The 23,959-nt window shown below is 37.2% G+C and overlaps 12 protein-coding genes across 12 annotated transcripts; 4 read left to right on the top strand and 8 right to left on the bottom strand.

Annotated features, from left to right (window-relative positions):
- Positions 1 to 110: 110 nt before the first annotated feature.
- On the bottom strand, positions 111 to 1,937 carry BDF20DRAFT_840552 (uncharacterized protein; the record flags this gene model as incomplete). The annotated part of the gene is made up of 1 exon (XM_053079404.1): positions 111 to 1,937. The coding sequence occupies one exon, from the start codon at positions 1,935 to 1,937 to the stop codon at positions 111 to 113; it is 1,827 nt and encodes a 608-aa protein (XP_052930657.1).
- Positions 1,938 to 3,019: 1,082 nt separating this feature from the next.
- BDF20DRAFT_840551 (uncharacterized protein) lies at positions 3,020 to 4,412 on the bottom strand (the record flags this gene model as incomplete). The annotated part of the gene is made up of 3 exons (XM_053079403.1): positions 3,020 to 3,320; positions 3,468 to 3,611; positions 4,264 to 4,412. The coding sequence occupies 3 exons, from the start codon at positions 4,410 to 4,412 to the stop codon at positions 3,020 to 3,022; spliced, it is 594 nt and encodes a 197-aa protein (XP_052930656.1).
- A 557-nt stretch (positions 4,413 to 4,969) lies between these two features.
- On the top strand, positions 4,970 to 6,239 carry BDF20DRAFT_830407 (uncharacterized protein; the record flags this gene model as incomplete). The annotated part of the gene is made up of 7 exons (XM_053078380.1): positions 4,970 to 5,012; positions 5,079 to 5,150; positions 5,235 to 5,327; positions 5,397 to 5,606; positions 5,826 to 5,989; positions 6,066 to 6,147; positions 6,187 to 6,239. 7 exons carry the CDS (start codon positions 4,970 to 4,972, stop codon positions 6,237 to 6,239), a joined length of 717 nt encoding a protein of 238 aa, XP_052930655.1.
- A 138-nt stretch (positions 6,240 to 6,377) lies between these two features.
- BDF20DRAFT_840549 (uncharacterized protein) lies at positions 6,378 to 8,413 on the bottom strand (the record flags this gene model as incomplete). Its single annotated transcript, XM_053079402.1, has 5 exons — positions 6,378 to 7,718; positions 7,793 to 7,884; positions 8,020 to 8,038; positions 8,131 to 8,180; positions 8,302 to 8,413. The coding sequence occupies 5 exons, from the start codon at positions 8,411 to 8,413 to the stop codon at positions 6,378 to 6,380; spliced, it is 1,614 nt and encodes a 537-aa protein (XP_052930654.1).
- A 182-nt stretch (positions 8,414 to 8,595) lies between these two features.
- Positions 8,596 to 11,076, bottom strand: BDF20DRAFT_908558 (peptidase S8/S53 domain-containing protein; the record flags this gene model as incomplete). Its single annotated transcript, XM_053083494.1, has 3 exons — positions 8,596 to 9,262; positions 9,336 to 10,594; positions 10,687 to 11,076. The coding sequence occupies 3 exons, from the start codon at positions 11,074 to 11,076 to the stop codon at positions 8,596 to 8,598; spliced, it is 2,316 nt and encodes a 771-aa protein (XP_052930653.1).
- A 1,786-nt stretch (positions 11,077 to 12,862) lies between these two features.
- BDF20DRAFT_840547 (uncharacterized protein) lies at positions 12,863 to 14,311 on the top strand (the record flags this gene model as incomplete). The annotated part of the gene is made up of 5 exons (XM_053079401.1): positions 12,863 to 13,237; positions 13,363 to 13,417; positions 13,495 to 13,545; positions 13,636 to 13,808; positions 13,892 to 14,311. 5 exons carry the CDS (start codon positions 12,863 to 12,865, stop codon positions 14,309 to 14,311), a joined length of 1,074 nt encoding a protein of 357 aa, XP_052930652.1.
- A 180-nt stretch (positions 14,312 to 14,491) lies between these two features.
- On the bottom strand, positions 14,492 to 15,297 carry BDF20DRAFT_917963 (uncharacterized protein; the record flags this gene model as incomplete). Its single annotated transcript, XM_053084634.1, has 4 exons — positions 14,492 to 14,780; positions 14,867 to 14,965; positions 15,029 to 15,142; positions 15,230 to 15,297. The coding sequence occupies 4 exons, from the start codon at positions 15,295 to 15,297 to the stop codon at positions 14,492 to 14,494; spliced, it is 570 nt and encodes a 189-aa protein (XP_052930651.1).
- A 172-nt stretch (positions 15,298 to 15,469) lies between these two features.
- BDF20DRAFT_902872 (50S ribosomal protein L13) lies at positions 15,470 to 16,557 on the top strand. Its single transcript, XM_053082896.1, has 5 exons — positions 15,470 to 15,526; positions 15,594 to 15,717; positions 15,814 to 15,968; positions 16,047 to 16,253; positions 16,353 to 16,557. The coding sequence occupies exons 1-4, from the start codon at positions 15,506 to 15,508 to the stop codon at positions 16,203 to 16,205; spliced, it is 459 nt and encodes a 152-aa protein (XP_052930650.1). The 5' UTR covers positions 15,470 to 15,505; the 3' UTR covers positions 16,206 to 16,253; positions 16,353 to 16,557.
- Positions 16,558 to 17,008: 451 nt separating this feature from the next.
- Positions 17,009 to 18,571, bottom strand: BDF20DRAFT_933051 (uncharacterized protein; the record flags this gene model as incomplete). The annotated part of the gene is made up of 2 exons (XM_053084743.1): positions 17,009 to 18,210; positions 18,295 to 18,571. 2 exons carry the CDS (start codon positions 18,569 to 18,571, stop codon positions 17,117 to 17,119), a joined length of 1,371 nt encoding a protein of 456 aa, XP_052930649.1. The 3' UTR covers positions 17,009 to 17,116.
- A 258-nt stretch (positions 18,572 to 18,829) lies between these two features.
- Positions 18,830 to 20,184, top strand: BDF20DRAFT_908556 (D subunit of V-type ATPase; the record flags this gene model as incomplete). The annotated part of the gene is made up of 8 exons (XM_053083493.1): positions 18,830 to 18,873; positions 18,962 to 19,079; positions 19,163 to 19,242; positions 19,331 to 19,443; positions 19,523 to 19,626; positions 19,707 to 19,852; positions 19,929 to 20,026; positions 20,108 to 20,184. The coding sequence occupies 8 exons, from the start codon at positions 18,830 to 18,832 to the stop codon at positions 20,182 to 20,184; spliced, it is 780 nt and encodes a 259-aa protein (XP_052930648.1).
- A 257-nt stretch (positions 20,185 to 20,441) lies between these two features.
- BDF20DRAFT_917959 (uncharacterized protein) lies at positions 20,442 to 21,523 on the bottom strand (the record flags this gene model as incomplete). Its single annotated transcript, XM_053084633.1, has 4 exons — positions 20,442 to 20,479; positions 20,537 to 21,100; positions 21,160 to 21,342; positions 21,418 to 21,523. 4 exons carry the CDS (start codon positions 21,521 to 21,523, stop codon positions 20,442 to 20,444), a joined length of 891 nt encoding a protein of 296 aa, XP_052930647.1.
- Positions 21,524 to 22,484: 961 nt separating this feature from the next.
- Positions 22,485 to 23,460, bottom strand: BDF20DRAFT_830359 (uncharacterized protein; the record flags this gene model as incomplete). The annotated part of the gene is made up of 6 exons (XM_053078375.1): positions 22,485 to 22,604; positions 22,685 to 22,909; positions 22,976 to 23,097; positions 23,187 to 23,238; positions 23,314 to 23,347; positions 23,423 to 23,460. The coding sequence occupies 6 exons, from the start codon at positions 23,458 to 23,460 to the stop codon at positions 22,485 to 22,487; spliced, it is 591 nt and encodes a 196-aa protein (XP_052930646.1).
- Positions 23,461 to 23,959: the final 499 nt, after the last annotated feature.

Raw genomic sequence — 23,959 nt, 5'->3', positions numbered from 1 at the left:
GCAGGAAAAAAAAGGCAGATTTAAGGTTGAACAAAAGGGGATCGGCAATAGCAGTTGAATACCAAAAGAAAAATCACTTCCCGCTTTTTTCTTTATTTATTGAGGTAAAATCATAGACCGTATTTGCCAATAGGTACACCATAAATACCTACTTTACATATCTTAGTATAAGCTGGATTACCGTGATTAGATAACACTCGAATCATTACGGCGTGAAATGGCCGACTGTTAGAAAGCTCTTCAGTTTGCACCAATTCATAAATTTGGGTTTCATCACTACCACTATAGTATTCGTACTTAAATTTGCCAAGTTGAACCAAACTTGGCTGCTTACTACGAAGTATAGGATGATTACTGATACCAAAGAGCTCGATATCTTCTGGAGCCGACCACCAATCGTTATAATCATTTCTATTAGTATCACTGTTTATATCACCTCCTCTTTCTTTTTGTAACTTGAAAGTGATGCTCAGTCGGTGAATTCGTATGGGCTCACTGAGTGCAATACTCAAATTACCTTGTTGGCCTGTCATCAACCAGCATAAGCTGCTATCGCTTTTCCCTTCTTCTGCTTCCATTGTTGCTGTTTTAATGATGTGATTGTCATTCTGGATAGTCTTGTCAGCACTGTTTGGAAGAAGCCAAAAGGAAGACCATACAGTCAGTTTACGGATAGCTTCTCTCCAAGGTGAACGTTGTCGTTGTCCGTTTAACTCAAACGTAGCACTTGTCAGAGGATATAGCACATATGCACCGAGATTTGCTGAAGCATAATTTATTTTTCGGTATTGTTGAACCTTTAAATTCCAGAGGGCATTTCTTATTTCATCAATTGCGATTGGTACACCATGAATATTCAAGATAGTGGGCAATGAAACTTCTGGCTGGTCAGTATCTTCGTTATAATCATTATGGTAGCTACTTACATGGTAGCTCATTTCTTTTTTCATTGTGTTTAGGTAATCACGGTAAGTTTTTTGTTGCCTTAGATGTTCAATATCCTTCAAGAGAAGACGTTTCAATAACTGTTTCTCAGTGTCAGTTTGCAAAACATCGTCAAATAGTTCCATAACGTATGAAATATAAGTCGAAAAAATCTCATCGACGCTCTTTTTACTTTTGTTTGAAGATGTAGTTGAATACTCTTGAATTTTTGACAATAATATAGGGCTGAAATATTGATATTTTTCCAACGTTTGATCCGCAAGTCTTTTTGCTTGCAGTTGATGAAGAGATTGTTGCTGCTTCAGCATCAAGATTTTTTGACCAAGTAAAAACAATAGTGATGATAAGTCGGATAGTTCTTCTTCGACATCTGGCTCGTTGTTAACGTCACTTTCACTGGTATGATGATTAATATGGAGACTTCTAAAAAAAGGTACGTTTTCTCGAATGGTCATAATCACACCTCTGTTGTCATCCAATATCATTTTTTCAGTGTCGCACTGTTTAGTACCCAGCAAACGAATTATAGATGAGGTTGAGGTCAAAACAGCCACTGCAAACATTATAAACGAGGAAAGACCGAGGACTTTACGATACGCCTGTTGTAAGTAGACTGGCCATAGCGAACATTGAGAACATCTTTGAAATGTTGTCCATTCATCAGGAAACTTGTTTTGCCGCTTAAGTATACAATACCAAGCAAATAAGAATGGATGAAATAAAATCCAGTAGCAAAGTTGATGCACATAATAATCTAATGGTCTAATAGCACGAAGGACCGACCAGAAGAATGACATTGTCGATATTATACATCTATTGATAGATATTGGTGATGCTGGTGATAATGCCGGTTGGATAGTATCGTATTCTTCAGGCGTATCATCAACTAGCGAAAAGTCTTCAACTCTCTCTTCAAAAAGTTCATCAATTTCTTCTTCTGGTATGTCACTATTGAAATCATCTTCTTCATATAGCTGTTGAGCATCAGCCATGACAAAAACTTGTTATTTGATCAATGGTAATCAAGCTGAACGAAAAAGCAATGAAAAAGAAAGCTAAAATACTGCTGCTGTTGGTGATATACCGAAATTTTCGACATTCTATCGTTGATGAAATAATGGTCAGAAATAATGTCAACATTGTTGAACAATAAAAATCTTATGCTACCCATTTTGATATTGTTTAAACTGCTGCATTAAAAAGGCTTACTTCATTTTTATTATTGCTGATGTGCGCTGATTTTTATACCTAAAGATGTTGTACACCTGCTGGATTAAGGAGGATGTATGTTGACTCAAATCATCCAGCTTACTTTCCAGATTATTGATTGTCTACAGTTCCCACGATTGAAATCAGTGATTGCTAAAACTCAGTGCATATAGTTACTTTAATCAAATGCCACTATCATTTATGATATGGAACATTAGTCGTTACAAACCTTTCTGAAATTCGTAAAAAGACAATAATTTCACTTAAGAAGGTTTATTAAATGTAAGTACACGTGGTATATTAATGCATATAATACAATTAAGATTATCATTTTTTCGCTTTGAATTTGTACAAAAAGGCTAATAAGCATCCCAAATATAAACACGCAAAGGCACAACTTTTTTTGAACTTAAACATAATATCCAACAAAAAAACCATATTGCTCATAGATTTGCTACACTCTACTAGCAAAAACGACACCATAAATCCAGGAAAAAAGAAGTAATTTCTTCTTATTCGAGAAGAACTGGTCCTTTTACTCGTCCACTCCTCAAGAACCCTCCATTAAGATATCATCTTAATATCCAACAATTATTAGCATCTGCATACATAAAATATACTGTTATCATATAGTAAAACATTTAAACATCTTTAAATAAGATCAAATCCCATCACCTACTTCTTTTATAGATACATAATGTAGAACAATAAAAATAAACCTTTTCGTTCTGCTCAGAAAACAAAACCCAACCACAGTTACTCCGATAAACAATACAATCAACCTACATCCTCCAATGTACAAAAATCCATTATCCCAGCTTTTAAAACTTCATTTGTCATTTTATTTCAAATCACTACAAATATGTCAGCCAGAAACTCCTTCGAATCCAACCAAGAAATGGAACATACACAAAACAATCACTCTCTCCCAACAAATACAGTTAAATTGAGTATCGAAGAACTGACAAAAATAATCGAAAACCTCACCGTTAATACGACGACACGTATTTTCGATCAGCTTTCCGACGTCGTCACTGGAACAGTGATAAATATCCTCCAGCGATGTTAAAACCACGCAGGAAGGAATTTGGCGAAGATATATCGCGTCAATTACAAGCACTGAACAATGTGACCATGTTGGGAATGCTTCCGAACAGCTCAATATTCTGTTCATTCAAAACTCATACCCACCAAAGAAATACTCATCATATCTCTTTCAATAACATTCTAGCAAAAAATGACAGAACACGGTAAGTTACTCAAAATACATGCCTTCTCACATAAATATACTCAGCCAAGCAAACCTCATTTACATCTCATAGGCATAATCGAATTTCAACCAGACAATTACAATTTTCAAGCCGTGTTTGAACAAAACAACTGGGGCTTCACGAGATTGTCCCAAGCAAAGTCTGAACACGTCTGTCAGACACTGACAAAGAAGCTCTAGGAAAAAACTAAGAAAACAATTAAAAAAAAAAAAAACAAAAAAAAAAAAAAACCCAACTCGTCGTTTGCTTTGGTACCAACACATATTTCACGTTGACTAAAACAGAAACAGGTACTACAAGCTCCTTTCATAGCTTGGACCAGCAGCCAAAAAAAATCCGCAAAACATCCTATTTTCGTCCTTCCCAACTTCGAAGGCTACTTTAAAGACAAAGATATTGAATATAAAGTGTACTTATCATGATTAAATATATTGCTAACTCTAATATACCATTCATTCGTTTCCTAGTATTTGGAGGCAACTACGCAGAATAATAAAAAATGAAGAGCAAACACCAGATCAGATTCTGAATAATAAACCCAAAAAAAAAAATCAAAAAAATCAGCATCTTCCCAAATTCACTATAATTTGTACCCAAACACTAAAAGAATTATCAACTTGCATTAGATAGGTTTTTAAGGCGTTTTCACAAATAAATATTAGATAACATTATTAAATTGCTGAGGTGATTGGCAAGCTTTCAACATACCTCTTTTTTTTTTCATATTGCATGTGCTGAAATGTGCAAACCATTTCTACTCAATCAAAACAAATATACTGTGCATCAGTTGATAAAACTGTAACAACGTACAGTAGTAATCGAGACAAAATGAGCTCACCTGAACAAGTAACCTTCTAAAAGCTGCCTACTCCGAGGAGCCGACAGTACCGTCTTCGATACGACGATTTCTCCTGTGAGGGCCAGGTCTTTTCTAGACAGACCAGATGGTATTGACAATGGTAATGGTGGTCTTTGAAGCATTAACATCGCTTTGCCTCAGTACTAGGCAAGTTTGACACAACTTATTAACGTCTTGAGCCATGGACATTCACTTCCTTCGTATCGTCACTCTTGCAGTTGTGAGAAATTGCATAAGGTAGATTACTAAGTTACTTAAATACGTGGTTATAGTCAATCCAGCATACTTACTTTTGACGTGCGAAAATCGTCGATAACGGCAACAAAAGTTAGAAACGTCTATTGCCTCCTCCAGAGCTCTTTATACAATATACCGGTGACTCCTATGGTATGGTTTTGACAACATCCTTCCCATGCATACCTTCACCAAATACAACAGGTGGCATCGATTTTCTGTCTTCATTTTTTAGGCTGCCACTTACTTTTCCATCAGCTTGTTTAAATCTATTATCGAAACCCCGTTAGATTTTATGCACTATGTGTAACTTTTATATTGCAGGGCAGTTCTGACCCAGATTAAGGGGCCAATCAGGAATAAGTATCTCTGAACTAGAAAAGTTCGTTTTTGAAGGTTCATCCCTTCTCTTTTATTGTTTTGTGCCGTTTGACTATTTATACTTACCATTATGACAGCGTCAGTTGCAGATATATTTGAAGACTATGTTGAAAGTAAAAAGTAGAGATTGTAGTTTAAAAAAAGAAAGCCCAGTAAACTTACTTACTTTCATAATGCAGGTCTCCAAAATCTACCTTCAGAAATCGATCAAAACATGCATGAACTGAGAAGCATGGATGAAGAATTTCAACGTATTGTAATTTATGAGCTTTACTTTTCGAAAAAAAAAGGAAAGGATTTTTTGTTTAAGTGTAACGTTCTTTTAACGTATATAGGGTTCAAAGACATTTACAGCAAGCACAGAAGGACTTACGCAAAACTATACAAAACATTGAACAACAACAGTGGTAATACAGCTACCGAAAATAGTAGTAAAAGCAGCTCTTCTTCACCGTCAACAACGTCGCCTTTACTAAATAAAAGTCATAGCAATTTAGCTACAGCAAGGCAACAGATAGAGAAAGATTATTGCTTAGCAGTACAAAAACAGGACCAGAAGATTGAATTGACGAAAAGAATGTATGAATTAGTAAATAAGCATATAGAGCGAATAGATTCACAGATGACGAGAAGTGATTTGGGAGATATAGAATGGATTCGAAGCTCTCCTCCAAAAAATAGTAGAACAAACATTAGTAGTGCTGTCAGTAATAGCCATAATGCAGCCATTACCGCGCCGACGACTCCTAATACAGCGACGGTTGAAACAATACCACACAGATCATCAAATCATCTTACTTATAGCAATAGATCTTTATCAACTATTAAAAAGAAACAATCTCCCCATAGTAGTTCATTTTTCGGAAGGAAGAGGTGACGTACACAAATTTGTTCAAAGCAGAATGTTGAGCAAATAATTTACTCAGTTTTATCTTATATTGTGATTAATAGAACGCATCATTCTTTTCGACCGAATCCGACATTGAATTCCCAATTTTTGTCTGAGATGGATAGTGATCCTTACGAACCGAAATATTGTTATTGTAACCAAGTATCCTACGGAGATATGGTTGCTTGCGATGGAGAGAATGTGAGTACCTTAGCAATTACGATATTCGAAGCATTGCATTATGGCGTACTGAGCTATCTTCAATGCTATTTTATAGTGCGAGAAAGAGTGGTTTCATTATGCTTGTGTAGGCTTAACAGAGCCCCCTATCGGTAAATGGTATTGTGAATATTGCAGTAGTAGTGGAGACAATAAACAGCAATACGAACAACCGGAAGAACAAGATAGATATAAGAAGAAGATAAAGAAAGAACATACCATTTCATATTAGTACATAATACAAGACAAAAAGTAAAATACCCTTTATAGTATGATCAACAGTGGTAAACTGTTATTCTACGCAAAATTAATGTTGAAAAAGGCAATGTATATTTCATGATGTAAGTAATTGTTCATTTGCATGAGCAGTCTATTCTTTTTTATTCGAAGCAGTAGTATCATCATCGGCCGCCTTTCTATTGCCCTTGTCACTCTCATTCTCATCTTCATTGCAAATCTTCTCTTTAATTTTACCAAAAGCATTTTTAAAAAAGCCGCCATCTTTTTTACTTGAGTTGTCAGTACGTTTTTTACTGCTATTATTGTTATCATTCTGTGTTCTATCTGTTGTTGAGGAATCTTTTGCTGTAGTGGCGTGATTGGTTGTCTTAGGAGAAGGCGGTGGTGTATCAGGTTGTTTAACGATAGGTTTCTGTTCTTGTTTTGGTCGATACTCTTCATCGACTAGAGCCGCGTATTCCTGAATGATTTCCTTTTGTCTACCTCTCAAGGATCGAGGGAATTCCACTTTAAGCGTAACAATCTGGTCTCCACGTACGTGGCTGTGTAATTTCTGAATACCGCGTCCTCTCAAAGCGATATTATCGCCAGGTTGAGCTCCGGAGGGTATCTTAACATCCACATCGCCGTCGATGGTAGGAATACGGACACGTCCACCCAACATTGCCTTATAGAAAGGAACTCTGGCATCCACAAAAATGTCAGCATCCTGTCGACGGAATATGTTCGAAGCTTGCACATTGAGAACCACAAACAAATCCCCATTTGGCCCTTGTCCCTCGATGGGAGCATCCCCTTCGCCAGATATGCGAATGCGTGAATTATGATCAACACCTGGTGGCACTTTAACCTGGACGGTTTTACGTTCTTTGACTTTTCCCATACTATTACATGTATGACAGCCAGCGCCGGGCGGAATAGAAGATCCTACACCTCCACACGAACGGCAGGTCGTTTGCATATGGAATCCTCCCATGCTGATAGTTTGCACACCGGTACCATGACACACGCCACAAGTAGCTCGCTTCTTACCTGCGCCCAATCCTGTACCTCGACATGAGCTGCAGTTGGTAACTTTGTTAATCTGCACAAATTTTGTAGCGCCTTTCACAGCTTCCATGAATGATAGAGTCAACGGCACTTGTATATCCTCGCCTTGAGATGGGTGGAATGGGTTACCACCTGCTGCTGATCCTGCTGCAGCTCCTCCAAACCCACCTCCGAAGAACTGATTGAAAATATCATTTGGATCAAATCCACCAGGAAATCCATTGCTGCCTCCACCAAAACCGCCATAAGGGTTTCCTCCAGCCCCTCCCATGCCACCACTCGGATCAAATCCATGCCCGAATTGGTCGTATTGCTGTCGTTTCTGATCGTCAGATAGTATTTCATATGCTTCTTGAATTTGTACAAACTTTTCCCGTGCATCTTTATCCTTATTTGTATCTGGGTGGTATTTTTTAGCGAGCTAACGATTAATTTATAAGTAAGAGTTAGTTCTGATTGCTTGCATAATGCCAGTGATCATGACTGTCTCGTTACTCCATAATAGGCCTTTTTAATTTCGCTGGCCGACGCAGTTTTTTTAACTCCTAGCACTTCGTAAGGATCCCTTTTTGGTGCTGAAGTAGGTGCTATGTGATATAAAGTCAAATGTTAGTACGGATAATCTTCACTCTGATACATGCCATATTCGCTAGCCCAATGCACTCTTGCAGTTATAGGATATTAAATTATCTCCCCTTTCTCATGGCAGTAAATTCAATTACCTGTTGCATGAATACATCGCTATATCCCAGATAGAAATGAATTATAGTAGTGTTGAATATTAGATATTGACTAAACATATGTATAAAGGAGGCATTTGTTTGATTGATTACCTTTTGCTGGTATTTGTGATGAACGGTATTGCCAATAGTCTTCAGACCGTCTAGTCAAACGTAATAAGTTATTAATAAGAAACAGTATCAAAAAGTAAATACGGTTTGTAAGGAAAGGCCCGTCAAAATGAGCCTGCAATTCCTCATACTAACGTAGATCTAGCACATTACTTTTTCTCAATAAGCTAAAGAACCGTTTTGAGCATAATTTATTAAAGTGATAAGGTTCCCTTTTTAAATTATTACAGAGGGTAAGTTTTATAACGTGTAATGGTGTAGTCATGTAGTCATGCAAATGAATGTGGTGGAAAAAGGGTAAAATGGAAAGAAAATTAATGACAGCTGGGGTGTGCCCAGGGTTACATCCCTTTAAAATTTTCTGGATCAGGTATTTTTTTTTCTAGAATGGATTAGAAAACAATGGGAAAAACACAGCAACATTTCACCAATTTCAGTGTTCCTTTTTTAGTTGATGCCATCTGTGGAAGTAACACCTCTGGTAAGTCTGTTGTTTTCCTGGGGAGTATGATCTTCGTCTGGTTCAGAATCCTCCTCATCCAGCTCCGTTGTTAAAGGCTGAAGGTCTTCAAATTCGTAACCATTACTATTTGTGTTCATAGGTCGTCTGCTAGTGAGGGGTGAACGTGATAATTGCGGCGATCGCTTTTTCTGATAAATAAACATAACACTAGCCACACTCAAAATAGCCACCGAACCCAAAATAGCATAAATAACTGTTAGATAGCGATGCTCGTCCTCTTTTTGTGAGGCATCAACAGATGATGAAGTGTCTGTCTCTGATGCTACGTCCGAGGACGTACTAGCTATTATTGTTGTGGTAGTTATTGAACCGCTAGTGTATGTTTTACCAGGTTTAATACGTGTAGGTCGGGAAGGTGGCGTATCATCCATTGATGTGGTTGCAGGCGGCGAAGTAGAGATAGAAGTTGTATCCGGTATATCATGCTCTTTATCGTCGTGTAATCCTTCATTTGAATGAATAGGTTCACCCACAAAAGCTGGATCCTGTTCACCATAGAGTGTTAGTGTCCAATTTAACATATGACCTTTTGTTTCAGGGTTAGCCACATCGTAAACCATTAACGTCCAATTTCCTATTGGGTTTTCTTCCCTGCAAAAAGAGTTTTATGTTACTCGGAGATTGTCATACATCAACTACATTGACCCATCGTCTTTCTTCTTACCAGTGCTTTACAGACATAAACTTCCAATTTTGCATGCCACTTTTGTCATTATCCAAATGTCTTCTTGTTGCCAGATTGGATACTACTTGATTCGGACTGACTAAATCCACTACTAAATCACCACGTCTATCATGTACAATGTTGACTGTTGCTGTAATATGTTCTAATCGGAGCAGGCCTGCTGCTTGTATCATCTCCTCTGTGACCAAAACTGTATTTTTCAGTGCTTTTCTCGTTTTCAGCCCTGATGAATCTGGTATAGCTCTTTTTTTGAATGGGCTTGGTAATTCAAGCCAAGTCTGTTGGTTGACTAGTATGAAATTTTTAGCTGCTTCTATTAGTCGATAGGCATCTAATTTACCATAGCCGAATTTATGATTGTAGATCCTTCCTGAAGGCAGCATTTTCCAGTCGTCGTCCAAAGTGTTCACAGGCACTGCCGTTTGCACGCATAAATGTTGCAAATCTCTCCAAGTGAGGTCAGGCCTAACCGACAGAACGAGAGCAAATATACCTGCTGCATTGGGTGCGGCTGCGGATGTACCGCCATGACGATCTGAGCAACTGTTTTCACCCACGTCAGTTGTATGAATATAGTTTCCCCCTCCACTAGAATAAGTTACCACAAGCTGAGCCGAGCAGCTTTCCGAATAAGAAGGGTGATCATTATTGTGATCAATGGCTCCTACGGTAATGGTGTAGATACTATTGGTGTAGCCATCAAAGTTACAATTATCTCCTGAAATAGCACCGTTGCCTGTTGCAAACACATAGATTGATCCTTTGCCATCTCTTCCTTTTTCGATACCATTAATGAAAGCGTCGGCTAGAATTCCATTGGGTGCTTCCATTGTCTGTCCGTTATCAGGCGGCCCCCATGAACAAGAAAAAATATGATTCTGTTGATACTCGTAATTAAGCGCAAGAGCTTCGTCAGCGTCCGTTAAATCGCCCGATAAGATACGCACACCGGCTACTTTGGCTTCGTAAGCTATACCCATACCACATACATCGTTGCGAACAGCAGCAATTTGTCCTGCACATCTCGTGCCATGACTATCATCCCAAAGTTTTGGTGTAGGGAGGGATTCATGGTCGTTGAAGTCGTACGAACCCTCGGCAAAGAAATTGTCGGCCAAGTCCTTGCTTTTATAATCTAAACCATCGTCAAGTATAGCTACATTGACGCCTTTGCCAGTAATTCCTTGTTTCCATACACCGGTGACATTGATATCATTTCCAGGATTTTCTAAATTAATCTTTTTTTTTTTTATTTTATTCCGAGGAAAGGGAGTTTCATTAGAGTAAAATCAACAACGCTTTAACTTAAGGTTTAAAATCGAGCCTTTACCAAATGCCATTGCTTGGGAAACCATGGATCCTTGATTTTTAGTGCTGTTTGCGCATCTTTTAGTGTTTCGTTAGCGGGTATAATTGGCAGCCTTTTTATACGCTTTTTTAAAATTTGTTTGTCGAGACGGTTAGCTTCCTTCCAAAAGCGAGAGTCGTCTTCATCTCCTCGCTTGCGCAATGACCGTCGTTTCAGTGTCTTAAATTGTTTTACAATAAAATCTTCTTCTTCTTCTTCTTCTTCTTCTTCTTCCATTAGCGAAGCCCGTTTTTCCATTGGGTTATTGCTTTGTTGTTGTTGTGGTGTGCTCATCATAAACCAATGATCTAATTCACCTATTCGACCCTCGAATCGTCCACCTAATCGCTGTATGATGTGTTCTGCACCCATCTGGGTAGGTATATTGAGTGTATAATAACTTCTATTGGCTTCGCGCTTTCCCATATACTTTTTCAGTTGCTGTGCTGTTGTGCTCGTTATGAAGACAGCCGAAGCCATCACTAAGATGGCAAAAGTGGCTAAACTGTGGACAGGAGCCATTATCTATTTAAGGTCTAAGGGTATAAATACAAAGATATGTAGCCTTTAACACTTTGTTATGTGAAAAAGAAAGCTGTATTTTTTCTCGAAAAGAGGAGTATATGAGAGTGTAAGAAAGCAACAACAACAAAAAGAATAAAAAAAAAAACCAAGATCAAATAAGGAAAGAGAGAACAATAAAGTAAAGGAAATACCTGCTCTAAATTAGATTATTTTATTGAAAAATAATAAATTAGTCACAAATCGCAGAGGGGTGGGACATTGGACTGTATTCGTTAGATTAGTCAAGAGCAGCTGCTTCCCGCAAAAGCTGCGAAGAAGATAGGCTCAAGGAAATAACATTAAGTGCCGCACAAAGAACGAATGGAGGACGAAACGGAATGGCACGAAATATCATTCGGAAGAATGATGTCCATATTGCTCAATGGATACTGAAGCATACGGTGAAAAATCGAGTTTTTTCAACCGAAGGTAGTGATGGTGGGGGGATAGTCTCAGAACAGCTTGAATAGTTGGAGGATTAAAGCATATTGAGGGGAAATACACGGACTAGGCCTTCTTGCCATATCTGCCGGTGGGGAGGACAGCCTGTTTTGAAATGTTCAAAGGTATCGGGGTTATTGTTATAGAGTCGACAGGTTGCCAGATAGAACTATCCCTGCGGCTTGTAAGACGGATAGGCATTTTGCGCATAACAAACTTGTCAAGTTCTATTCTAAGACCGATCACAAGGAAGCATTCTCTATCAATTGCTCTGGATTACCAATGAATTTTTGCTTGCTGGACTGCTGACGGTTGGAAAGACATATACGTCAACCAGACCAGAAAAAAGTGCCATTAGCCAATGGGACTTTGAATACAACCGATGAATACAAAGACAATAGTCCTGAAGAAATTTACCAAACTGTGAATCGGTTGAGAAAATGCGTGTCGGTGAAATTGCAAGAGAAAGCTACAGCAGTCAACAGGCCATGAATGAATAACGATATGTAGCAGAGTCTATTTTTGATGGTATCAACGAGAATCGCAGTTCTGATGGTGCTGCGCGAAGCGGTAATACTGATCCAGAAGGTCTTGGTGATGTCCTTCGTTCGCTCCAATCCTCGTTGACACCATTTGGATTGCTGATATGGTAAAGGATTCTTCGAGCCGCGCTTCTTATTTGAAAAACCACTAAAATAACTTTTCCTATATCATTATGTCCTACATAACTTTCTAAGCAGCCATTAAATTTTCAACAAAATCATATTTATGTGATTTACTATCTATAACCAATTCTTATTGACTATTTTAAAATAAGTAATGCTTTTTTATATCAAGGGAGGGCAGAGGTGGATTTTACCATAACTTCGTCCTCACTTCGTCAACAGACGTATTCTGATTGTACCTTTTAGAAAATTAGCACCCAATTGAGGCCATAAGCACTGTAAAAATCAACTTGGCTTTCTTTTTAAACTAATCTTCTGATTGGCTGATCAAATAATGAATACTATTTTTGGGTTTTTAAACACAAAATCATTTGTAATGGTTGGGCAAGAGCCGTGTTGAAACGTTCGATTTCCAATATGAAGTGTTCCATTTGTCTTTCTTCTTCTACTATTCGTACTTTAATTACCTTGCTCTTTTTCTGGTGGATATGGTCTGTCACTACAATTATAACAGCAAGGATCACGCCTCTACTTCTATCGATTCATCGCTATCGCCATCGCGTACTGAATTATCCACGCGTTCATCAACACAATCATATACTTCATCCATTATTAGGAACTATTGCATTGACAATAATCCTTCCTATGACCAAGATTTTCCTTGGTTGTGGAATAAATCGCAAACGTCGTTTAACCAGAGTAGCATCCTTTCCTCAATATCCTCCGATATACATACAATAAGACGATTCAATACAGATGTCATTTCTTCGAACAATATTCATACATTTACCACAAAGTCAATGCAAAAGAAATGGCGTCCATGGACAACACACAAAATATGGTTGATGCTTGCTAATACACTGGTAATAAACTATTAATGAGACGAAACCAAAATATGCATCTCATTTTCAAATTCATTAAAACTCATCTGTTCAAGTCCAATCATCGTTTTTTGCCTTCTCTTTATCATTTTCGACGCGAAATGTAGCTTTTCATCTATGGACTTGCATGCTTCATGCTAGGTATATGTACCTACTGTAAACGTAAGTATGATGGGTCAATTGTTGTAGTAATAACATATCTCAATTGAAAAGGTTTTTTTTTTTTTGTATTTATGTAGTATATCTACGAGCTATTATATTTCTGATCGGGGAAAGAACGCTAGCGAACTGTAAAATCTGTTTCTTTCATACTTCCTTAAGCATTCGAGAATATACACTAAACTTTAAACACATATCAATCTCTTTCTCATTATGTGTAGTAATAACAATCACGGGCTGTATCTGTTTATGTACCTCGCTACTTGGCTATACTGGTATCGTATTACACCATCGTCCTATTTTAGCCATTTATAATCTTTTGCTATGGATATGCTTGGGCTTTATAGCAAGTATCGGCTACTATTCTTATCGTAGAATGAAATGGAACATTGAGGTAAGTTGCTGCTTTTCTAATAGTCATAGCAAAATATGTTAATTTTTAAATAAATTTGCCCACACGTTATCTATTCATACTAGGGCAAGTTATCTTATCAATGGCATTATCAGTTAAGCTCTCAAGATAGGGCTACTATCCAAGCCAATTTGCATTGCTGTGGATACAAAATTTATTCTGATTTCCATGAAACTTCTAACAAGTGCTACCCTCGCACGCTTTATCCTGGCTGCCGATCCAAATATCTGAATCTCATTAAAGGCCTGTTAAAGAACGCCTGGACCATTGCATTTAGCATTGTGCCTGTGCATCTGGCAATATTGATATCGGCTTTACTTTGTTCTAACCATGTAAATAATACGTTTGGAAAAGGATTGCCACCATACTTATATCATGTGAATTACAATGTGGCAATGGCACCCATCAGTTCTGTTGACGTAGCGCACTATGATGACAGTACAACCACAAAGAGCGATTCTTCCATAAGAAGACGTGCTTATTAAATACCTTGATCTTACACACACTATTAAAAAAGTTTATTTACTTATATGACACCTTCCACTTTATTTACATGTTGCTGATTTATTCTACATATACAATGCACATATCAAAGATCATTATGTATACCACAGTTTGGCTTTCCTTTCATTCTTACTGCAATTCAACATTTCTATTTTGACTTTTTACTGAAATAGACCCCAATCTTTGATCTGTAATCCTTCTACAATCGCTTTGATCTCCTGTTTCACTGTAGCGATGTTTGTTACTGAATTACTTTGATTGATCGACTTTTGCTCACTACTTCCTGGAGCTAAAGAGACTGGTGCATTGATAGAAATGACAAAATCGGTGGCTACTTGAGTTAAACGAACAACAGCAAGAAAAATCTCAACTGTATTGCATGCTCCCTCTTCGTTGAATTTGGCTATTTTCTGTTCGCCTTGAAGAATATATATTTCTGTTCTTTCGGATCTTTTATAGTTCAAAAGAAAAGAATCACGAAGAGAAATTAAGTCTCATGAATGACCTGTTTTATACTTGCACTGTAAATCACTTACGAGATTGTTGATGAAACAGATTCTGGTTGGAGTTTTTCAATTGATATAACAGTTGCATCTGTGGCTTCATTATCTTCAGCCAGTTGTTGGAAATGAAATCTAAAGAGTTCAGTTGGTATCATCCATAATACGAGTCCTTTCCTTTTTTGCTCAACACGTTACTTTGGAATTTCATTTTTATGCGCGTCCACTTCCTCCAATAATTCGAAAATCAGACTCTGTTGTGTATTCATGTCAACAAAAACTTCTTGATTATCAGGAATCTGTCTAAACTGACTTGCCAAATCCCCATTCACGTAAAGTTTTTATAGGTTAGGCAATTTCAAACATTCAAGAGAGAAAACTTTTTGCATAAAAACAAACCTAGCATCAACAAAAGTCTTTGGCACGGGCGCCACAATGGCTCCTCCAAACAATGCTGCGTTATTCATGACTTGAACCGCCTTTTTGTACAGAAATCGCGAAAGAAACAACTATTTGAAAGCTTAAAAATCATTTGAACTTAGCGACGGTCACGGCGGGCTTGTAACTTTTTTCCATTTACGACCCTTTTCCAAATTTGGGTTTGCTTCCCCACCCCCGAATAATAAATGCCTTCTGTCCCTGTTTTTCTACGTTTCAACCTAATCACGCATTAAGATGTCCCAAGCTGTTGGAAATGTAAGAAACAACCAAACTAATCTGTTTATTTTTGTGCTACATCTTATATAAGTTTATATAATAATAGACCGCACTTGCTTATGCTCGAGCATGGCACGTTGTAGATGCGAAACAAAGAGTATTGGGACGCTTAGCTACGAATATCGCAACAACCTTAATGGGAAAGCATAAACCGATCTATGATCCTGCTTGTTAGTACAGTCAAGTGAATAGTTTGTTTTAATCTCAAATATCATTAAAATGTGTTGTACTTCTTTCTTTTTGCGTACTAAAAAATGCGTATATAGCTGATTGTGGCGATTATGTGGTCGTCATCAATGCTAAAGATATCTTAGTGTCAGGAAAGAAATATGATCAAAAATTATACCGACATCACACCATGTATCCTGGCGGCTTAAAAGAGATTACATTTAAAGATTTGCAAGCAAAAGATCCTACAGAGGTAGGTATACCTGAACAATATTGACATAAATTTGTATGAAACTATTGATTGACTATTACTCAATACGCCTACATTTAGCCTATTCGTAAAGCAGTTTCTGGTATGCTACCTAAAAACAGGCTCCGTAAAGTGCGCTTAGAACGATTGAAGATTTTTGAAGGAAATGATCATCCATATAAAGATAACATCATTGTACAGCATGGTTTGGAGGAGAGCAGAAAAGTGTCTCAGCAATAGAAACCAGAAATGATATCCTTGAATGTCACCAAAAGTTCAGTTGAAAATGTACATAAAATCAACATTTCGGTCTATTATGTTCGAATGTATAACTTAACTAATTATTTCTATAAACTATCTTTGCCAACAAAACAAAATCTTGAAAAGTGAGTTATTTCATTCGCACATACGGATGTATATACTAATTGCTGCTGGTAATGGGATGAAGTTAGACAGCGTTATGGTATATTGATTCGGTTCTCTGTTACCAATGAAATGCGTGCTTAATTGAAGTTTCTTTTGATGTATAATTTGAAGCTCTAAGGATTCATTTTGAGAGAATTAAAGTCGAAGAATAAAAAAGGCAGAATGCAATAAAGAATATGAGCAAGAACATTTCAATCAGATTCTTCAATATGTAAAACCGTCAATTAACCAAACATCCTAAAATGGTTGTCAGTATCCGTTGAATGATGTACTCTTAAACAGGTCACATTGACTCATAAATGTTTGAAGAACCTTCCAATATTCCTCTTCTTTGCAAAATTATGAAGAAGCAAAGTGTTCTGAGTATTATACATGACTACTGTAGTATGTTATCTCCTTGACCGTACGCCTCAATGATCGTGGTGAAATTTTTCCGGAAAACAATATCAATTTTATAGAAGTGTTATTGTCAACCGCTTTTCAAAAATGTACACTCAAACGGGTAGGTTTGTGCCCTTGTTATTAGTTTAAGTACGTTTCATTATAGCACTCAGCGATTATAGTACCTTATTGAAGTTAGATTTAACGTAATATCATCAAATTAGTAAAGATACCATCAGTTATTCTTTCGAAATATGGTAATTGTGTGAACAGATAGTGCTATATCCAGTTAAGCAAGATTTATTTTACCAAAGGAACTATAGACGATAGTATCTGCCATTATCTTATGAATGTATCTTCGAGGTTGATGCTCCATTCCTCAAACTTTCAATAAGATCATCTTTACGATAAACAAATCCTTGACCGAGTACATATTCTATTTTGTGCACTTGTCTAAAATGCGCAAGACAGTCTTGCAAATTATCGTAAAGGGTTACATCACATTCCTCACACGATGGTAATATATTATGGAATAAGTTGGCGTTCGTAAGTAAAGTATTAACCATAGGTAATAAGTTTGACATATGAGCTGCCTGTAAGTGCTCGCGGTAGGTAGTACTATTATAACCTGTGGTAAGGCAGAAACGGCATTGTATTTCGGGTATACTTTTTTCAAACTTGTAATCATTGTAAGAAGTGACAGTACTGTTACGTTTTCTGGAAAGAGATTTATCAGTTCTAGTCTTGGTTTTTGGTGCGCGTGACGATGTCACAATACTATGCTCAACTTCAAGGTGAGTTGTATATTCATTCATAGTCGTAAAGCTTTGTTGACAATTGTCACAAAACAGAATTGCAGAATTACTTGCATCCGTAACGTCATTATTACTATTGCTGCTCGTGTTATCTGCGTTTATAGCTGATCGAAATAAGTCTGGTGCGACTTGATGAACTTGTTCCATGTGCTCGCTATAATCAAGTCGATTAAAAAAAGGTTGAGCGCAGAGCTGGCATCGATCATATGGGTTTACTATTGCACTTGATGTGCTAGTATTATTGGCAATAATCTTAGTAGCTTTAGACTCAAATCTCTTTGATCTTCTTGCGGATACGGTCGCTGGCATTGCTTGTTCATGCACTTTGCTCATGTGTGTTTGGTATCCTTTTTTATAATGATAAGTTTTACCGCATCGATCACATCTATAAATTGTTTGCGCCTTGACTTCCCGAGTCTTTTGCTTTTTAGGTTTACGCTTGTTATTCGTAACGTCAGTAACTTCGTTGTATTGTGAACTGTTGATAGACTTTGTCCTCAAATGTTGCGGTGAAATTTCCGTTGATGTACTTGATTGCCTGGTATCAGCTTTCCGACCTCGTCCTCTCACAAATGCTTGTTGTTCCGTATCAGAATCCTCATATTCAGAATAAAGCTCATCTTCTAAAAAAGTCGTGGAAAATCAATTCCATATTCCAAAGATTTTTGGTCAATTTACCAAGCGGTGAAAGTAGCATAGGTGATTACCTTCATCGGTTTCTCCATCTATCTCAATGTCATTGTCGTGAGTAACTTGTAAATTTTTCGCCATTTCTTCGACTGAAGGTTTCTCTGAGGGTTCCATCTTTATGGCTGGTAGCGAGGTTGCAGCAGCATTCTCTTCGTACGATGCTGTAATTACAGCTCCTTCTGGCAGTGTCTCTGTGATTTCTGAATCTTCCTTACTCTGTGCTAAAATTGATTGCTTTAATATCGCCTCTTCCTTCTTCGTGTCTGGTTCGTCTTTGATACAACTTTCGTTCATTATTGAATTTTTTGTTGTTAGAAAAAAAAAATGGAAGAAGAGAAATGAAAGCTGTTGAATTTACGCCTTTTTCCCCTTTCTGTGAAAGAAACGGAAATCGAAACCTTACTTGGTAATTGTGTGGAAACCATTTGCATTTAAAACGTCCCCCTTAAACCCAACTTCTTTTGTATCAGATTTTTCGACACAATTGTGCTTCAGTCATTGTCCATCAGTATTGTAGATTTATTACCATAAACAAAGCAAATCTAATCATCAATGTCTGGTAATAATGCTCGTATCAACATTTTCCCTACGCGAATGTAAACCGTCATTCTTTGCAGCCGATAAACCATACAATTTTCAGAAGTAACTCTTTGTAACGAACTCTACTATTACCGTAATGTATAGGGCGTTAACAAACATGAAGCTGAAGTTAAAAGGTGCTCAAACGGGTCATTCACTTTTAAAGCGTAAATCAGAAGCTTTGACAAAGCGCTTCCGAGGCATTACAGTGAAGATTGACGAAGTAGGTTCAGTCTTGCTTCTTGACACAATTGTGATGAAGCATATTTACAGTTTTCAATAAGCCGTTACTAATGTAAAATTCAGTTGAAACGCACAATGGGCCAAGTGATGCAGCAAGCCTCTTTCTCTCTTGCTCAGGTCCAATACTTTACGGGAGATATAAGGTTCGTTTTTTTCTTTTTTTTTTGCTGCTATTTCAAAAATTAAACAAGAAACCTAACCGAGGAAGGTCTTAATACTCCTGTGTAATAGTTATCAAATCCAAGAGGCTTCAAAGACAGCTCAACTACGTGTCCGGGCTAAGCAAGAGAATGTCTCCGGAGTTATGCTTCCTGCTTTTGAAATGTATAATGAAGGTGGAAATGGTGAGTTGTTAGGATATAAGATTACTGATTTATATACACTGTATTGATGATTGAGTTACTATTTCAACCATGAGCAAAGCATTTGAATTTACCGGCCTGGGTCGCGGTGGTCAACAGGTACAGAAAGCTAAAGAAGTCTATACTAAGGCAGTAGAGACATTAGTAGAACTTGCCAGTTTGCAGGTAATGTCCACATGACTAAAGTATGTTTAAATATAAAGTATTATGGCACTAAGACAAATGTTGTTCTTTGTATACAAAAGACTGCATTCGTCATTTTAGATGAAGTCATCAAAGCAACAAATCGCCGTGTCAATGCTATTGAGCATGTTATTATTCCACGTTATGAAAATACCATTAAATATATCATTTCTGAGTTAGATGAACAAGACAGAGAGGAATTCTTTAGGTAAATGCAAACAAAAACCCTCCAATAGAGCCGTATTATCGCCATTCGCCAACCAATTACTGATAATGGTTAATAGATTGAAAAAAGTGCAAAGTAAGAAAAAAGAACGTGCTGCTGTTGAAGATGCCATTAGAGCTCGAAATGCTATGGAAGCTGACAGAAACGGTCATGAAGGTAATATACGAAATGAAGAGTCAGATACTCTCTTGCAAGAGCAAAAGACCTTATCTAATCATTTTTTTGCATTGTTTTCAGCTCCTATTCTTCAAGCTGCTGAAGAAACGGGCCAACTTAACGTATTGGACCATGAAGATGAGGATATTATTTTTTAATTGATGGGAAGATGACATATACACGCTTATGTATCCAGATTGTTATAAAAAGTCTAAATGGCTAAAAGGAAAGCCCTTGAATTTTTAAAAACGCATGTACAATATTGACTGCCTGTCGAGCAATACTTTATCTGTATGTATGTAATTTTTCAGGATTTAAGGATTAGGATATTAATTATCGTAGTGTGATTACTGAGAGATTATTACATGAAATTTCAAACATTAAATGGTGACAGAATTAAAGAAAAAATCGAACATCATGTGGAACGTTGCATCAATTCCGATAACTTCTTTCCTATTAATAGTTAATGAGTATTATTGTATTTTTACTAAGGCATTCCTGACGGACTACTTATTAACGTTCTGTGTGGATTGGCAGTAGAATAAAATGGATAATCACCGTCCTTTCCGGCAGTTTGCTGCATAGGTGGCCTACTATTGATATAGTCATCTTCATCCTCGTCATCGAAATCATCTTGAGGTTGGAATATCTCCCGGTCTGCTTCAGATCTAAGTCTCCTTCTACGAATGAGGAAAAAGGCTAAAACACCTACAAGGGCGAGACCAACAACGCCTCCTACAACACCGCCTGCTATAGCACCTGTATTGGTTTTAGAGCCAGACGATTCAATAAATGTTGTAGTAGTGGGGCTTTGTACTGAGGAAGATGAAGTCATGCTCGAATTAGACATCGATGTATCTGTTGACGAAGCTAATGTAGGTTCTTCCGTAGGTAGCATATCGGTCACGGTGCTGCTGCTCGTATTATCAGTAGATGTGGGTTCGGTAGGGTAGACATCTGTTATGGTGGTTACAGGACTCGTAGCATTGGGATCAAACGTTATACTTGTTGGATTCGCACCGTTATCAACATCAGTTATTGTTGGTTCTGACCAAGGGCCATCCGTAGTTGTTTCTAGGGCAGAATGAGTAAAGTATTCTTCATGTATCCAATTTTTTATTTTAGATACTTACCAGGATTCGAGACTTCATCATTAGAAGTAGATGGAGTATTGCTATCATTGTCTCCTTCATTTATATTGCTGGTATCAACAGCTGTGCCACTACTATCGTCATTTTCGCCGCTGCCATCGCTCATAATGCTACCTTCGCTGTCATCAGTATCCGCATCATTATCCACGGTATCATCAATGTTATCTATAAAGTAAAATGTCCGCTTAATTACAATAACTTCTGATACAGATCTGCAAAGCTTTAAACTATTTAGCTTACCACTGCCGCTGTCATCCTCTTGAGCTTTTATGGCTGCGCTCCATAAAGCAAAAGTAGTTACAAAGTAGAGAAACTGGGAACATAGGCGCTTCTTCAGGAGTAACATATTCTTAGTAGTGGATTTAAATAAGCAAATATATGGAAAGAAGAGGAAGAACAAGGGCAAATTTGTGTTATCGCACGTTGTCAATAAACGAGGAAACCCAAAAAAATTGTCCGTGTGCAACATAAAATAGTAGAGGATCAAAAGGTTCTTAATCAATTCGAATAAAAAAGTTCGGCTCAGGTTCCATACACCATTGCGAGAAGTTCGTTGAAACAAAAAAGCATTTTATTCTTGCTCACTAACCAGCACGACACAGTTTCAGCCATGATATATCGAGCAGCTTCCTGTAAATTTGTGTTGGGAAAACCTTGCATGATATGAGACACCAAATATGAACATTAAACAGGGGATCTGCTGCTATTTTATTCATTTTTTACAATTGTTTAACTCAACTTAATGCGGGGAAAGTGCCATTGAATCAATTAATCTATTATTACAGTTGTATAGGAGCCGCTCGCAAGGCACCAACGCATTCTCTCTATAAAGACTTTTGGCAAAGATGTATAATATGTAAGATTATTTTACGCAACATAAGTTTGGTTTTATGTGTACAAATTTTCCCTAGCATTGCCCTCATAGATTGTGCTATCGTCTTCAATATATACTGATTTTTTTTATTTTCACACTTCAGCAACAAGCTTCTCCACGTTTGTCGTGTAATAATTGCCTAAGCTTCAGCCAAAATAAACAAAATATGGGTTTGGTTACATGGTTTGCAATTGTCATTTATTGTATTGAAAAAATAAATGCTCTGAAGCGCCAAGAAAATGTTTATAGATCCAGAGAAGATTTCTCGATGTGACGTTCATTTTTATATAGTAAAGTATCCACATATTTATTTACAAAGTGACAAGTGGCTCGAACATTATTTAGCAAAGAACATGGATCTTGTCGAGGCTTGGAATATGTATAGTAGCTTTTAGAAAACTTTCAGTTGCTGTTTGGAGGATATCTTTTTCATTTAGAAGAATTCTGTCTTATTGAGTGGTTCTGGAAAATCCTCCAAGTCTCTGAGCTTCTCATGCATGTTTGTACGACGTAATCTTGTAGCATAAGCACTGATCACAGAGGCAAAGTAAAACTGAATTTGATAACATCAGATTGTGTTAAATTTTTTGTGGCTGAGGTTTCTTCGTTACTCCTTGTATGAAAGTACTTTACCTGAATGAAGTTGAACAAGAAAACAATGATTCCATACGATATCATAAAGTTTCGATAGTAAACAGTACAGGTGTCCAAACTCTCCTCTGGATAAGCAGCACAGGCTTCGATAATCTCAGTTCGCTTCGTAACGAAAACAATAACGGTAATCACACTTAGTAGAAACTGTATTAGAGACATGGTCCAGTAACTAATTTTAAATATAGCAATCATTTTCCTTTGTTGCTGTTGAATTATGGAGATATGAGTATTCTCTGAACCATCATCTAAAGCCAAAACCTATTGACTTACGACGATGCTTCCAATAACACCGAGTATAGAAGCAAGTGCAAATATGATTGAAATAGCAATTGATGCGTAATAAATCCCGTTGATTATGCTCATATTGAGTTCGATACCATTATAAGTTACATCTATAAGGTAGAAAGATGACAATCAAGCAATCAATATACGTGCAAATGGTTTCTCTCTTAATGATCAGAAAAAAACAACAGATTAGTACTTGAATAAGGCTTGGTCAAAAACAATGACACCGTACACGCTAAATAGATCATCTATGCAAACAAAAGGCACACTGTCTCGTTAAACAATAAGTATTCTCTTATCTTGAACCTCTCCAGCATCCTTACAGTGGAAATCAAAGCAATAATCATTACACCAGCTCTACATAGCCAAAATGCACATTTTTAATTTATTGAATTGGCGGAAGGAAGGATTGCAATTCGCTGTTATGAATACCTGGCTGGAATGCAACGGCAGCATTTATATTGTCCCATTTTAAATAGTTTAGTATTTGAAGGATTATTGTTATGAAAATGTAGGAAAGCAGAAGAAAGGTCAATGGCGATTCAGGCTTTCTTATAAAGATTTATAGCAAACAGAAAATTAGCATATTTTACCTTCATGGCTTTATCAATTATTCTTTTTTCTCCAGCCCGATTTGTGTTACAGCAAGTACAACGGGATTCGATAAAATATCGTTGACCTAGAGGGCTTTTACAGACTTCTATATCCAGGAACATAGATATCTTAAGCCTTCAAAATACCGCTCTCGGCCTTACAATTTATTGCCTTCGAAAAAACGAACGTGGATTCAACTGGTGTTCTGTCAGAGTTTTCATCATAACAGCACCCAACGAATAAAGTCTTCAACATTATTACGAACTTTACCAGTTGCTGTTTGGCATCTAAACATTTTTGTTAGTTTTGTCAAAGGAGCATTGAAGAGTGTCAACATATTTGTGCTTTCTGATGATGAAAATAAAGCAATGCCAT

Source organism: Mycotypha africana (genome assembly GCF_025528875.1).
Source record: "Mycotypha africana strain NRRL 2978 chromosome Unknown BDF20scaffold_20, whole genome shotgun sequence".
In the NCBI taxonomy this organism is placed as follows: Eukaryota; Fungi; Mucoromycota; class Mucoromycetes; order Mucorales; family Mycotyphaceae; genus Mycotypha; species Mycotypha africana.
The sequence above is the reverse complement of the archived record's forward strand: the minus strand, read 5'-3'. Positions and strand labels throughout refer to the sequence as shown.

What these genes read in the sequence shown, in the direction of transcription:
- BDF20DRAFT_902872 (XM_053082896.1), top strand. Translation starts at nt 15,506, where the DNA reads ATGTCCCAAGCTGTTGGAAAT. An exon ending in TGTCCCAAGCTGTTGGAAAT is followed by an intron (nt 15,527 to 15,593) that starts GTAAGAAACAAC and finishes ATATAATAATAG; the next exon opens with ACCGCACTTGCTTATGCTCG. An exon ending in ACCGATCTATGATCCTGCTT is followed by an intron (nt 15,718 to 15,813) that starts GTTAGTACAGTC and finishes ATGCGTATATAG; the next exon opens with CTGATTGTGGCGATTATGTG.